Source organism: Megascapheus bottae, chromosome 18, assembly GCF_031878675.1.
Source record: "Megascapheus bottae isolate mThoBot1 chromosome 18, mThoBot2.hap1, whole genome shotgun sequence".
Taxonomy (NCBI): domain Eukaryota; kingdom Metazoa; phylum Chordata; class Mammalia; order Rodentia; family Geomyidae; genus Megascapheus; species Megascapheus bottae.
Genome location: NC_143526.1, coordinates 47,137,370 through 47,150,295, shown reverse-complemented (window position 1 = coordinate 47,150,295; position 12,926 = coordinate 47,137,370). Strand labels below are relative to the sequence as shown.

Sequence of the window (12,926 nt, the reverse complement as noted above, 5' to 3'; positions counted from 1 at the left end):
CTAAAGAAAAAAAATTCCCTCTTTCTTTGGTCAATTGTGGGGCTTGAACTCAGCCACAGTGCTGTCCCTGCTCAAGGCTAGTGTTCTACCATTTCTGGTCTCATGGACTTCAGTGCCTGGGTTGGCTTCGAACCTCGATCCTAGGATCTCAGCCTCCTGAGTAGCTGGGATGACAGCTGTGGGCCATGGTAGGCCACTGGACCCCGCTGGATCACACCTTTCTAGAGCTCCAAGCCCCCACCCCCACACTGTACCTGCCTCTGGACAGGCCGGAACATGGTTTGGTGATTTTGGACAGCAGAGGAGAAAGTTTGAAAGCTTTTGTTTATTTATAATTTACATTACTCCAACAGAGCAGCCCCAATGCTGTTTTCTAATTCTTAGCCATGAAGTACTACAAAAATAAACCCAAGCTTTTACATTAACTTAACACAGAACTAAAGCCTTTATAGCTATTTTGAAGGAGTTATTTTTCAACTCAAGGTGAAAAATTTCACCTTGAAGGTGCTTATTTTCAACAAAATGCCCTGTCGGTCAAAAGGATGCATGCTTATACTAAAGATCTGCCCATTTACTCATGCAACAAATGGATACGCCCTCCCTCCACCCGCCTTTAAAACAAACACACAAGAACTACTTACAATCCAGAGAAAATAAGGTCAGCTGACCTTGCAAGAAAGACTGGCTCATTTCCAAGAGGACAAGAACACTAAAGTGTTCAGCCAGAGTCTAACACTGGCTGCCCTGGGCCAGAGCCTGGCAGGGATAGGACAGGAGGACCACAGGGTGTACCCTATGTGGGTCTGTCCTGGGCTTTAACCCTAAACCTAGGTGCCCGAGGAAACCAAGCTCCTCCACACAAGCGCTATATAGCTAACACTCAGGGGTCTTCTCATAACCAAGTCCACCCCCTTCTGCCAGCCCCCAACCCTGAAGTTACTGGTTCAATACACAACATGATCCATGGGACACCCCCCTTTCCCTGCCCACCCGCCCCACATGCCCCGCCCACTCTGTGCTAGCCTGCCTGTCTCCTGAGACCCCACTTTTGGCAATGGGGATGCCAGGCCAGCAGCACCAGGGGCCAGATGGGTTATAGAGATGCACTTGGCAGCAAGTGCCAAGTGAGATTTGGTTCTATTTTGAAAGTGAAAGCTGTTGTTTAAAAGAAAAGAAGAAAGAAACAATCACAAAGTGAGGATCAATCCTTCACTATAGAAACCTTTTGCAAATACCAAAACCGTAAAATTAGGCTATGCACAACCAAAAAGGAAATTTAGGTCAAGACACCTCAAGGAGGTTCCCAGAAAACCAAGTGGCTCCAACTCAGACCACGTCTAAGTCGAGTCCAAGCGGAAGTAGCAGTATGGGGATTTTCCAAACTCAGTAAACAAGGGGACCACTTCTCCCCGCTAAGTGCATCATTTCCTTATGTCCTTAAATGCACAGCGCCGCTTCTGTGCCTCTTCAGCAGCAGCCTGCAAAGACAGGAAAGGAAGGATAGCTGCTGTACCTTTCGTTAAAGCAACCGTCCAGGACCCCAGGCCCTGCTGCCAGGAGGTGGAAAACCACCCGACCAGCGGTGCTGCCCACGTGCCTCACACGAGGGACCACCAGGAGGCCCGGCCCTTGCTCTCCCGGGTCTCCTCCAAACTACAAAGGGCCGCTGCTGAGACCCAGGCTGTACACAAGTTACCGGGACCCTTTCTAATACCAGTCTGGCTCAGTGCCAGAGAGACGGGGCATTCTTGTTCAAGAAAGGTACTAAGCAGCAGGGCTGGTAATATGGCTTAGTGTTCGAGTGCCTGCTGTGCTTCGAAGCCCTGGGTTCAATTTCTCAGTACCACATAATCAGAAAAGGCCAGAAGTGGAGCTGTGGCTCAAATGGAGAACACTAGCCTGAAGCACAGAGGCTCAGGGCCAGCCAAAAAAAAAAAATACTAAGCAGCAAGCACAGGTCCTCACCCCAACCTGAGAGGCCCGGGTCAGAGCCTGGCTGGGTGTGCCGAGAAGCCCCTGGGTGACTCTGAAGAGCAAGACTCAGTCTAGGCGCCTTTCCAGCAACTAAGCTCTAGGTACACCAGGCCCAACACTCCCCACCAAAGGGTCCAGTCAGTCACCACTCACGTGGGCTGTACCCTCACACCCTGCCAGTCCCAGCTCTGTGAGAAGTTGGGTTGCGCCGGGTTGACCCACTGCCCCTGCCTCCTCGGAATCCACTGCGGGAACTTCGGCCACGAAGGAACCTCCCTGACACTCCAAAGGTCTCAGTGTTGAGCTTCCTCTCTTCAGCCCAAGTGGTCCGCCTGGAACTAAACCAAAGATAAGGGGTATGAGGTTCTGAACGCAGTAGGCACTAAACTCAAGTTTCAGACACGGGATTCATCCTCAGCTCAGGGAAAGAATGAAGGCTGCTACAGCTACTGCAGAGGTGAAGGGACACAGGTCTGAAACTCAGGCCACATTTGAGACAGGCCTGTTTTTTCCTGTGCAATGGGCTATGCCAGATGGATCCGTATCACCAGCCGAAAAGCTGTGACACTAATGAGTGACAAAAGAAGCTTTACTAGGGGCCGGGAGTTTGGCCTAGTGGTTAAAGTGCTTGCCTAGCATTCATGAAGACCCGGGTTCAATTCCTTGGCACCACATACATAGAAAAAAAAGCTGGAAGTGGTGCTGAGGCTCAAGTGGTAGAGCTCTAGCCTTGAGAAAGTCCAAGGACAGTGCTCAGGCCCTGAGCTCAAGCCCACGACTGGTAAAAAAAAAAAAAAAAAAAAAAAAAAAAGCTTTACTAGCTGGCACGGAAGAGGGTACTGGGGTACCCAGGCAGGCCCCAGCCAAGCAGAATACAGAGCCCTTCTAGATTCCAGTTTCTCTTAGGCCGGAGGGCCAGAGCCAGATGGAGCAAGGTCTGCAAGAATATACCTCTGCTGCTGGAGAAGATGGCACCATAGCTATCCAAACTCGCTGCAGACCTGACTCCTGTGTTCAGCTGTATGTTCCACAATTCCACAGGCAGCTGCTGACAGGCCAACACACTGCCTTCTAGCTCCTGCCATTGCTACGGGGGCTATCTGTTCTCAGGGTTTTTGAGTTTTGTCCTTCAACTGCCCAAGCTGACACATAAACAGTTACGGACTTCACACAATCAGCAATCTTGAGTTAAAAGATACTCAAAGCTGGGCATGGTGATGGATCCTTAATATCCCAGCAACTCAGGAGGTCAAGGCAAAAGTATCTCAGTTCAAAGACAGCTACATAGCAAGACGAATCCATTACCACATCCTACTCTTAAGATCCCTCCTGCCTGGTGATCCCTCACCCCGGCCCTCCAGCCACTCTACTCCTACCAAGATACCTACCATACAGTGCTAGCGTGCTGTTCCTTGATGGCTGCCCACTAGACCAGATCACAGCCAACCCACATTACCACCAGGACTTAAGTCTTACTCAAGCCCTCCCTGCAGCAGGCAGGCCTTGCCCCACACAGCCGCCCTCTGCTGGGGGCCTTCCTCTGCTGGGGGCCTTCCTCAGCAGCCCTTCTCTGCTTAGGCATGCTTCCCCGGCACAGCCCAAGTATGTGCTGGGCTGCTGGGCTTGTGTAGGAACAGGGTGCCTGGTGGTGACCCGCAGGGCCTCTGGACCCGGCTCTGCACACCACATGTGCTCTGCAGACTGCACGTACCATCCAGGGTGTGTACGCAAAACTCTTGAGGAAGAACACAGCATGGTCCCTGGCCACCAATACTCCACAAGTCATTGCATGGTCAGAATACTCTACTAGATCCCACAGGCGACAAGGTTCTCAGGCCACACAAGCCAGCAGGACCAGCAGGCAGGCAGGGCAAGGACACTGAATGGGAGGCCTAGCAGAGAGTGCGGGGCAGTGAGCCTTTGTGAGTGACTGCCAGAGCTTCCCGTGTTGCATCTCAGGTATAAAGTACAATTCTTGTATCTATTACACAAAAAGGGGCGATCCTAAAACACAGTCAGGCACCAATGGCTCAGGCTTGTAGTTCTTCTCAGGAGGCTGAAACCTAGAGGATCATGGTTCAAAGCCAACCTGAGCATAAAAGTCACTGACTCCCATTAGCCAACAAAATGCAGAGCTAGAGATGTGGTTCAATTAGCAAAGCTCCACCAATGAACAAGAAAGCTAAGTCTAAGCTCGTGCATGCGTGCGTATGCACGCGCGCACAACCCCCCCCACAACGTGAGGGGTCTCTAGTCAAGAACTCTTCAGACTCAGAATAACTACCTTTCCTGTCAGACCACGTAAACGCTCACCTGGTCTTGAGTTCTGAAGAGATGTTGTCGAAGAACGACTTGGACTTGTCATAGTAGCAGCTGGGTCCAAGAAGGTCCTCTTCTGCAGGAGTGTCCTCGCTCTGGGTCACCACAGTCGGATCCTTCTCTTCCCCCTTGTTATCTGCAGGGAACCAGAGCACCAGAAGGAGCAGAAGCAACCATCACGACCCATCCCCCCGCAGCCATCCTCCAACCCGGGGGGGGGGGGGGGGGGGGAGGGGTGTGTGTGTGTGTGCCAAGATGCCTCAAGAGAGACCACAGTCTGCCCTCACTGGAGGTCACACACTCCCTCTCCAGGTGGGCCAGCACTCCAGTCATCTATCTTTTTCTCTTTTGACAGTAGTGGGGATTGATCTCAGGACCTCACGCTTTCTAGGAAGGTGTTCTATCATTTGAGCCATGTCCCTAACTCTTTTTGTTTCAGTTGTTTTCCAAACAGGGGCTCCCACGTTTGTCCTGCCACGCCCGAGCCACAATCTTTTTACTTAAACCTCTGGTCTAGTTGGAATGACAGCTGAACACCACCACACCTGGACTTTTTTTTTTTTTTTTTTGTCAGTCACCGGCTTGAACTCTGAGCCTCGGCGCTGTCCCTGAGCTCTTCAGCTTAAGCTCTGCTCTCTACCACTTGAACCATAGCACCACTTCCCCACCTGGCTTACTGCTTGAGATGGGTGGGGGTCTAGCGCTTTGCCTGGGCTTCTGCTGATCTCTGCTCCCTAGTGACTGGGACCACAGGAACTGTAACACATTGTAAGGGACACTCTTTCAGGGGAATCAGACCTTTAAAGTTGAGCTTCTTCTTAAATTCTTTATCAAGCTCCTCTCTGTTGAACTGGGCATTTGCACTCTCAAAGTCAAAGTCTCCTTCAAACTTGATTGTGTTGTCTTTGACATTAGCTGGACGGTTTTGCCCTCTGGAGCGATTCCTTGTTCTCCGGTGCCCTACAAGGAGAAAGAGAACCATGACTGGGGTAAGACACCAATCTGAAGCTTCAAGCCTGACTTCCGAAGCATCTTACTTATAGGCTGCTTACAACAAGACAACAAAGGGGACAGCTTAGTGAAGCAGCACCTTCACCCCAGCGTCCTAGGAGAGAAAGCAAAGCACTGTCTGCTACTCATGGCTCACAGATATCAAGTGGCAACAGGTGTTACCTGACCGCCGCCTCTGAGGCCTTCGATTCTCGTCATTCACCTGACCTGGAGTGTGCACAGCTGCTGGCTGGACTATATCTAAGGTGCAAAGGGAAGAGGAGTAAGGAAAGCTCCTGCAGAAGCCAGAACTCAGCCACCAAAGCAGGGCACCAACACCACACAGACACCGTTAGAGAAAGGCTGCCACACAGGCCTGCCCTGGGGGGGTGGGGGGGTGTTAACACTTTAAAAAAGTAACCCAGTGACCAGCGTGCCTCTTTTAGAAAACAGACGGAACTACGGGGTGAAGAGCAAGTATTTAAATACCACTGGAGGTCTTGCTGCTTGGCGGCCCCTGGCGCCCGCTGAGCTGTGTCCCTGAGGTGTTCTTGCTGGGTAACAGCTTCTTGGCATTCAGGTTATCAACAGAACCAGTCTGGACAGCCTGTTCCACCATAGGACTCTTGCCGGCTGGAGTGGATGGAAAGCCAGCTCCTGAATCGAGGGGAAGACGGTTGAAAACAGACAACAGAAGGAAGCCTTCCACATCTAACCACTTCTCTTCAGGCAGGAGAGAGCCCCTGCCTAGCGCCCTCTAAGCACATCCTAAATCCAGGGTGCGCGTCCCTAGACCAGCCCTTTCCCTCCATGCTAGTCCAGGCAGCAGCTGGCCAAGTCACAGGGTGCGCCAAAGTCAACTGATCTTGGGACCCCCAACCCTGAGCTCCAAGCTATGGGAATCCCAAGAAAGGGAAGAAAATGTAATGCCTGTAAACAGGCACCTCCTCTCCAGGGGTTTACAATGAATTTCATCCACAGAGGCTCAACAGCCTGGAGAAGAATTCAGAATCAGAGACTCTGTATCATTCTGGTCCAGGCTGGGGAAGAACCAGCCTTCTACTCAGATCTTCTGGAAGGTTCAGTGATTAGACCTTGAAGTTAAATTCTAGAATTTTTGTTTGTAATAGGATGAAATGGTAAGGACTGACTGCAATGAAGGAAGTAGCCCATAGCCTCTCAAGAGTAAATACAGGCTCCTCATCAAGTGAGGAGACCTCCCACGTGACCTCGATAAGGCGTTATACCCAGAGGACTGTGAGACACCACCCTAGGGGTAGCTCCGAACCTGGGAGAGTACACAGAGCCACCGCCCCATGCACTGCTTCCCAAGATCCCTAGGAAGTGCTCAAGAGGGAAGTTACTTAGCAAGCAGGTGGAAGTGAGTAGAGACATGAGACAAAGTGAGTCCATGAGGCAACTAAACTGGTAACAGTCCAATGAAAGAAGAAATGAGGCACTTGTATTGCTATTTTGTACACTGGCCAGAAACTAGAGAAACTCCTTAGAACAAGATGCAGAGAAGCACTGCCAGTGTGGTTATCCACACAGTTCTGATGGGATTAACCTGGACCACCTTCTCAGGCCTATCATATCCCTTGGCTTGGCTGTCCTGACAGATGCGCACAGACAGGATCAAGAATCCTGGCTATGCATGTGTGTGCCAGTACTGGGACTTAAAAACTCAGGACCTAGAAGCTGTCCTTGAGCTTTTCTGCTCAAGGCTGAGATTCTACAATTTGAACCACAGTTCTACTTGCAACTTTTTGGTGGTTAGAACTAAGAGTCTCACTTTCCTCCTGTACTGGCTTTGAATCATGATCCTCAGATCTCAGCCTCCTGAGGAGCTAGGATTCCAGGTGTGAGCCACTGGTGCCTGGCTGGTTCGTGTGCTTCTTGAACCCACACCAATTAAAACACTCCTGCCCCTGGCACATTTATATCTAGTCCTAAGAAAAGTTCCTTTTTCTCGGTGTTACTAGAAATTGAGCTCAAGGGCTCCCACCTGGCACTCTAGCACTTGAGCCACAGTCCCAGCATTTTTTGCTTTAGTTTTTACAAACAGGGTCTTACATTTTTGCCTAAGGTCAGCTTTAGACGACGATCCTCACATCTACAGTCCTGTGACAGCTGGGCTCGCCCACCTTGTTGGGGGCTTTTTACCCCAGCCGGCCTCAACCACAACCTTCTCAATCTCTGCTTTAGTAGCTAGTATTACAGGCGAACCTACCATGATTACGACTGCTCTAACTCAACAGCAAAGTACAGCAGGACTTAGGATGCAATATGTGCACAGACAGTCCGACAGTGCTAATGTGCCAGGCATCCCAGGTAACCCCCTAGACTACGTCTGGTAACAATGAAGGTTTGAAGTGTTGAATGGTGCCGCATGTACAACAGAAGAGCACAATTGGCAGCCTAAGTATCAGAACTTGAAAGTAAGCGAGAATGTGAGGGAGGCCAAGAAACCCCACCAAGGCTACTGGCCCTGACCAGCTGGCCTTCATACTGTTCACCCAAGCAGCAGGGGATGCTTCATTCAAATTTTGAATGTCCTGACACAGTGAACTACACGTTGCTTAATTCCACCACAGCAATGCAAAACTTATCTAAAACCCATCAGACCCAAGAGAAACAGCTTTGTGTTCAAAGTGATTTCCCTGCACAGCGGGCACCGACAGGTCAAAACGGACTCCGGACTCAGGCAGAGTGAACAAATGCTCCAACGACTCTTCCTCACCCCTTCTTTGAAACCGTGAATGTCTATAAATCGGGCTATGTGCTAAACCAAATGAAGCAGTGTCACTGATCCCTGGGCCTGGTGAATGACCTGCCTTGGCTCCTGGCATTCTGCTCTCAGTTTACCCTCTGATCCCTGGGCTGGTTAACGACCTGCCTTGGCTCCTGTCATTCTGCTCTCAGTTTACCCTCTGCTCTCAGAATGATCTGCAAGACAGCATGCAGTTAGTTCTCCAAACTGCTGTTACCCTTAGAAGCAAGCTGAGGTGGCTCTGAGGACATGTCAAGCTCTGAAACGGGCTGTGGAGATGGAGAAGAACTAGGGCTGGAGGCAGCGGCTGAGGCTGGAGGGCTTACCAACTTCTCTAAAGAAGAGAAAGCACACAAATAAGTCAGGACATACTTGTCTTGTGTTTAATAAGCTTGGAAAGAGCCAAGCAACCTCTTTCTGGCCACTCTGGTCATACAAACATATCTTAGAGTGAGCCAGGCTGACGGGACACTTGTCATACTAGGAATGACAATGAAGACAAAAAGAACTGGTTCAGGACCCAACAGATGCCCTTTGTCTTGGCTGCCTCATGCTGAAGCCACAGCAAGGGTACGTGAACCACTTCCAGTTCTTTATTCTAAATATGCCTACAGGGCTGTGTCCTGGTCAAGGACAAGGTTGATCTAACTCTTGCTCTGGGACTGGTCAACTTGACTGAAGCCATTTTTGAGCAAAGGACTTAGTGATACAGGATGTAAAAGGATGACAGGGCAGTAAAGGCTTACAGATGTGCCTACAGCTAGAACTCATCTGAAAGTACATATGTCAGCATTTCTTTTTTGAGGCAGATGCAGAAACACTTCCATTCAGACATTTCAAATTCTGATTTGGATTTGGGACATCTGGTGCAAAACACAGGACTGCCTCCTGCCCCATGCTGAACAGTTACTAAACACTCTAATAAGCTGAAGCTGCTCGGGGTAATTTATCACACCTGTGGTATGACATGACCAACGTTATAGGAGCTGAACACCACCCAGACATGTCCCCATCCTCAGGGTCTGTTGTTCCACTTCCTGCTGGTTGCAGGCAGGGGTAGCTGATCAGAAACAGTTACTCACCTAGACCTAAGGTGGCAGCATACTGCTGGCTGAGCAGGGAGCTGGCCGCCAGCTGGCCGTAGGATGGCATCCCTCTGAAGGGGCTGTAAGGCACATGTGGCTGGAAGGGCGAGGCAGAAGCAGAGCCCAGGGAAGACTGGACAACAAGACACAAGGATGAGAGCAGTGCATGGTGCTCCTGTCACCCCTTGAGTCTGCACGCAGAGCACTTGCTCAGATGCGAACCAAGTGCCAGCTCTGTAAGCCTGATGCGCTGGGGATCCCTGCGGAGTTCCCAGTGCGGGTCCAAGTGGCTTTTCCCCAACCTTGCATTCCTAGTTGTACTTGACTGTGTTCCAACATGAACTTCTACCTCTGCTGAAACCCCTTGAACGGCTCCCTCTGCCATCAGATTTCTGGACTCCTCAAAAGGAAGAGATACCTTGAACTGGAGCCGTGCCTGGCTCCCACCACAGCAGAGGTGTAGCTACAGATACTACTGACATCACACTTCCCTCCATGTCCACCTGCGGGCCGCCAGGAGCACACTCCCCACCCAGACGCTTTCACCACGTGGCTCCCCTGACTGTCCTCTCATCTCAGGCCTGGTCTGGATTCTGCTGCCTATGTTGATTCTCTTCTGGAGCCCTTGGGTACCCACCCTCAAAAGCTCCACAAGTCTACCCTGGGCTCCTCCAAGTACTCCCAAAGTAGAGTCTACCCAGCCTGTTCCTTTCAGAACCCAGTGCAGCATGAGCCCTGGAGAAGCCAAGGTAAGTTACATATACAAGTGGCGGAAATATTCGTCTTGGCCCCAGCTTTCCTGGGCCATAGCCTAGCAAACAGGCACATGGCTTAAGACTTGCAACTTCCGCATCCCACGACCTTGCACTGAAAAACAGGACACTATTAAGACAGGGAGTCCTGTCATCCCTGCAAGCATCTCATGCCATTTAAGACTTGACTTCTCCACATAAGATACCCTCAGGCACCCCAACTCCAAGCCAGATCAGAAGCAGAAACTCGGGCACATCACATACACCAACTTGCAGGCCTTCCCTCCCTCCTCCCCCAGAAGCCATAGCAGGTGGAACATACTCTATACACCTCTATACATTGTATCAGTAACACCCTGCATGGGAAGGAATATCAACCACCACCATGAAAACAAGGCCGCTTTCTAAAGGGCTATTCCTAGAACGCTCTGAGCCACTCTGAATGTGCTGGCCAAACAGATGACACCAAGTTCCACGTGGAAGCTGGCTTGTCTTAGAAGCAGCAGTGGGCAGCACCCTTACCTGAACAATAGCAGGATCCTGAGGGAGTGTGTGCTGAGCTTTTGGAGGTTCACACACAGTGATATCTTTGATATCACTGCCCCGGAAAATGATGTACTCATAAATTTCTTCTCGTGGGGGAGCAGGCCTATCTGTGGGACGATCTTCAGTACCAAAGGACCTCACTTAGGGGTTGAGAAAAAGAAGGGTTAAGTTGTCATCCTAGGCCCAGTTCACTCCATCCATCCTCTGACACGAGTGTTGTCCAGACTTCTGGAAGTCTGGGGATGTGGGGGGAGGGCTCTGCCTTGATCAACACAGAACACTGGTTACAACTCAACAGCTACACAGTCCCAATTCCTGGAGGGCAAAACCTACAAGGTTTAGGTGGTGACGCTTGGGGTGACTGCAGGTAAAGAAGATGACAAGGAAAATTTCACGAAAAATTTCGCAAAGCTCCATGTTCTCCAGGGCAAACACGCCAATATGCAAAGCTCACAGGAAATGGGGTTTGTTCTGCAAAACCTACCTACTCACATCTGACCTCAGAGCAGCATCAGTGGCTTTGGGCCTGACCCATCGCAATAGCTGAGGCTAGGAAGGCCATTGATAGACAAGAACCAATAAATTGGATGCTACCCCACCCTCCTGTACACAATCAGCTTTGAGTAGATCACAGAAACAAAGGGGGGGTCCTAGAAGTGGGACCCCCCCCCAACACCAGCCTCCATTGTCTACGTGGAATGGAAGCCCAAGTGACCCTTTCGGAGTACGAATCGTCCTGGCAGAAATCCAGGAGTCCTACATCTCGCTGCTCTGCCCTAGGGATCCAGGGCTCTGCCCCTTACGGGCACACAAGAGGACCGAGGCCTACGCTGTGCCTCCATGTTTCCATCAGAAGTACTACAGCCTGGAGAGTTCGAGCGGACACCCAGCTGAACAGTGCTCAACTCGGCTGCAGCGCTGCAGTCTACCCAAGCCTGCGCCCCGAGCTTCAGAGACAGGCTCTCCGGGTCCGGGAGGCTGCACCCAGCCGGCGGGCCAGAGGGCCAGCGGGCGGGCGGGCCGAGGGCACCGCCAGGGCTCCGCGCGCGGCCGCGGGCTCTGGAGAACCAAGACAAAGAGGCTGCCTGCACCCACACACCGACTCCTGCCTTCTCTCGGCACCCTCCAACGCCCCTCAAGGCGGCGGCGCCCACAGGCGTCTGCCGCCAAGCGCAGCCCAATTCGGAGGACTGGGAGCCCGAGCTGCAACCGCCCGAGGCTCCGCCCGGACGCGGCGGGCCGCCGCCGCCCGCGAGCTCCAGGAGCGCGGGGCCGGGCCCGAGCTCCCCCCGCCCTGGGGGCCCCCTCGGGGTGCGCCGGGCCTCCTGCCCGGCGGTCCGCGCGGCCGAGGGCGGCGGCCGGGCAGCCCCGTCCTCCCGAGCCCGGCGCGGGCGCGGGGAAGCCCATTGTGCTGCGGGGACCGGGCGAGGGTCGCGCCGGCGGGCCGGCCGTCCGTCCGTCCCGGCGCGGCGGGGCCGCCCGGGCTGTTGGGGCGGCGGTTGGGCGCGCGGCGGCCGCTACCTTTGGCGAGCGCCACGGTGGAGTTGTCGGTGTCGATGGTGTAGAGGATGCCCTCGTAGCGGATCTGCGCCTTGGAGATGAGGCTGATCTTGCTGCCCAGATACGGGGTGCCCGAGGAGCCGCTCATGGCGGCGGCCGGGGCGCGCCGGGCGCGGGGTACGAGCGCTGGGCTCCGCCCGCTCGGCCACCGCGCGGTCGCCTGGCCGCCCGCTCCGGGCTACTCCGCGCCGCCGCCGCCCTCGCCCGGGCGCCTCCCGCCGCCCCCGAGGGGCCTGCGGACGGTCCGCGAGCGAGCGAGAGAGCGAGAGAGCGAGCGGAGCGGAGCGGCGGAGCGCGACGCGGGGCTGCGGGCTGAGCGGGGGAGGAGCGGCGCCACATCCGGGACCTCGCGTCGCTACGCGCCGCCCCCGCACGCTCCCCACTGATTGGCTCCCCGTGCCCGCCGCCCTTTAAATGTGGCAGCGCCGCCGGGCTGGGGGTGGGATCGCGCTTGCGCAGCAGGGCGCCGCCGGCCGGGAAGATTGGCTTCTCCGGCTCTCCGCCCCCCCCTGCACCCCCCCTCCCCCGCCCTCTACGGTTGGCTCCCGGCGGACCCCGCGCGTGGCTGGGAGCAAGCCGGACGGACGGGGAGGAGTGCGCGTGCGCAGGAAGAGCGGGTAGTCGCTGTTTGTAAACTGGGAGGCGGGGCGGAGCTCGGAGGCCCCGCCCCCGCGCGTGTCGGCCCCGCCCCCGCCCGGACGCCGCGGAGCTTCGGAGCCCGGGAGCCGGGTCGGGTTTGCTTTCCCGGAGCTGTAGGGTGTCGGCCGGGGCCGGGGGCGGCCCGCGAGGACAGGGAGCCGCCACCCGGGCCCCGGCGCCCGGCGGTTGCGCTCGGCGCTGCCGGCGGGCTGGGCGCGGGTGGAGAGGAGACGCCCGGCCCGGCCGCCTTCCAGCCGCGATCCTCGGCGCCCGCTTCCCGTCCCTTCCCCT

The 12,926-nt window shown here is 54.2% G+C and overlaps 1 protein-coding gene across 6 annotated transcripts; it reads right to left on the bottom strand.

Moving 5' to 3' along the window:
* Positions 1–305: 305 nt before the first annotated feature.
* Lsm14b (LSM family member 14B) lies at positions 306–12,261 on the bottom strand. Of its 6 annotated transcripts, none has more exons than XM_090352599.1 (10): positions 11,958–12,258; positions 10,413–10,576; positions 9,136–9,271; positions 8,271–8,387; positions 5,773–5,916; positions 5,467–5,544; positions 5,092–5,253; positions 4,288–4,429; positions 2,128–2,312; positions 306–1,478 (listed from the first exon to the last, which is right to left on the bottom strand). In XM_090352599.1, exons 1-9 carry the CDS (start codon positions 12,082–12,084, stop codon positions 2,141–2,143), a joined length of 1,242 nt encoding a protein of 413 aa, XP_090208725.1. In that variant the 5' UTR covers positions 12,085–12,258; the 3' UTR covers positions 306–1,478; positions 2,128–2,140. The 6 variants fall into 6 exon arrangements, with proteins under 6 accessions (XP_090208725.1, XP_090208724.1, XP_090208726.1 ...); XM_090352598.1 differs by having other exon boundaries at positions 5,773–5,940; positions 11,958–12,257; XM_090352600.1 differs by lacking the exon at positions 5,467–5,544 and having other exon boundaries at positions 5,773–5,940; positions 11,958–12,261.
* Between the last annotated feature and the right edge of the window lie 665 nt (positions 12,262–12,926).

Bases quoted from the DNA above. Each gene is read 5' to 3' on its own strand.
- Lsm14b (XM_090352598.1), bottom strand. From the start codon at position 12,084: ATGAGCGGCTCCTCGGGCACCCCGTATCTGGGCAGCAAGATCAGCCTC. The intron at 9,272-10,412 runs GTAAGGGTGCTG...CTTGTTGTCCAG, and splicing joins AGGATCCTGCTATTGTTCAG to TCTTCCCTGGGCTCTGCTTC. The intron at 4,430-5,091 runs GTCTGATTCCCC...GGTTCCCTGCAG, and splicing joins GAAGAAGCTCAACTTTAAAG to ATAACAAGGGGGAAGAGAAG.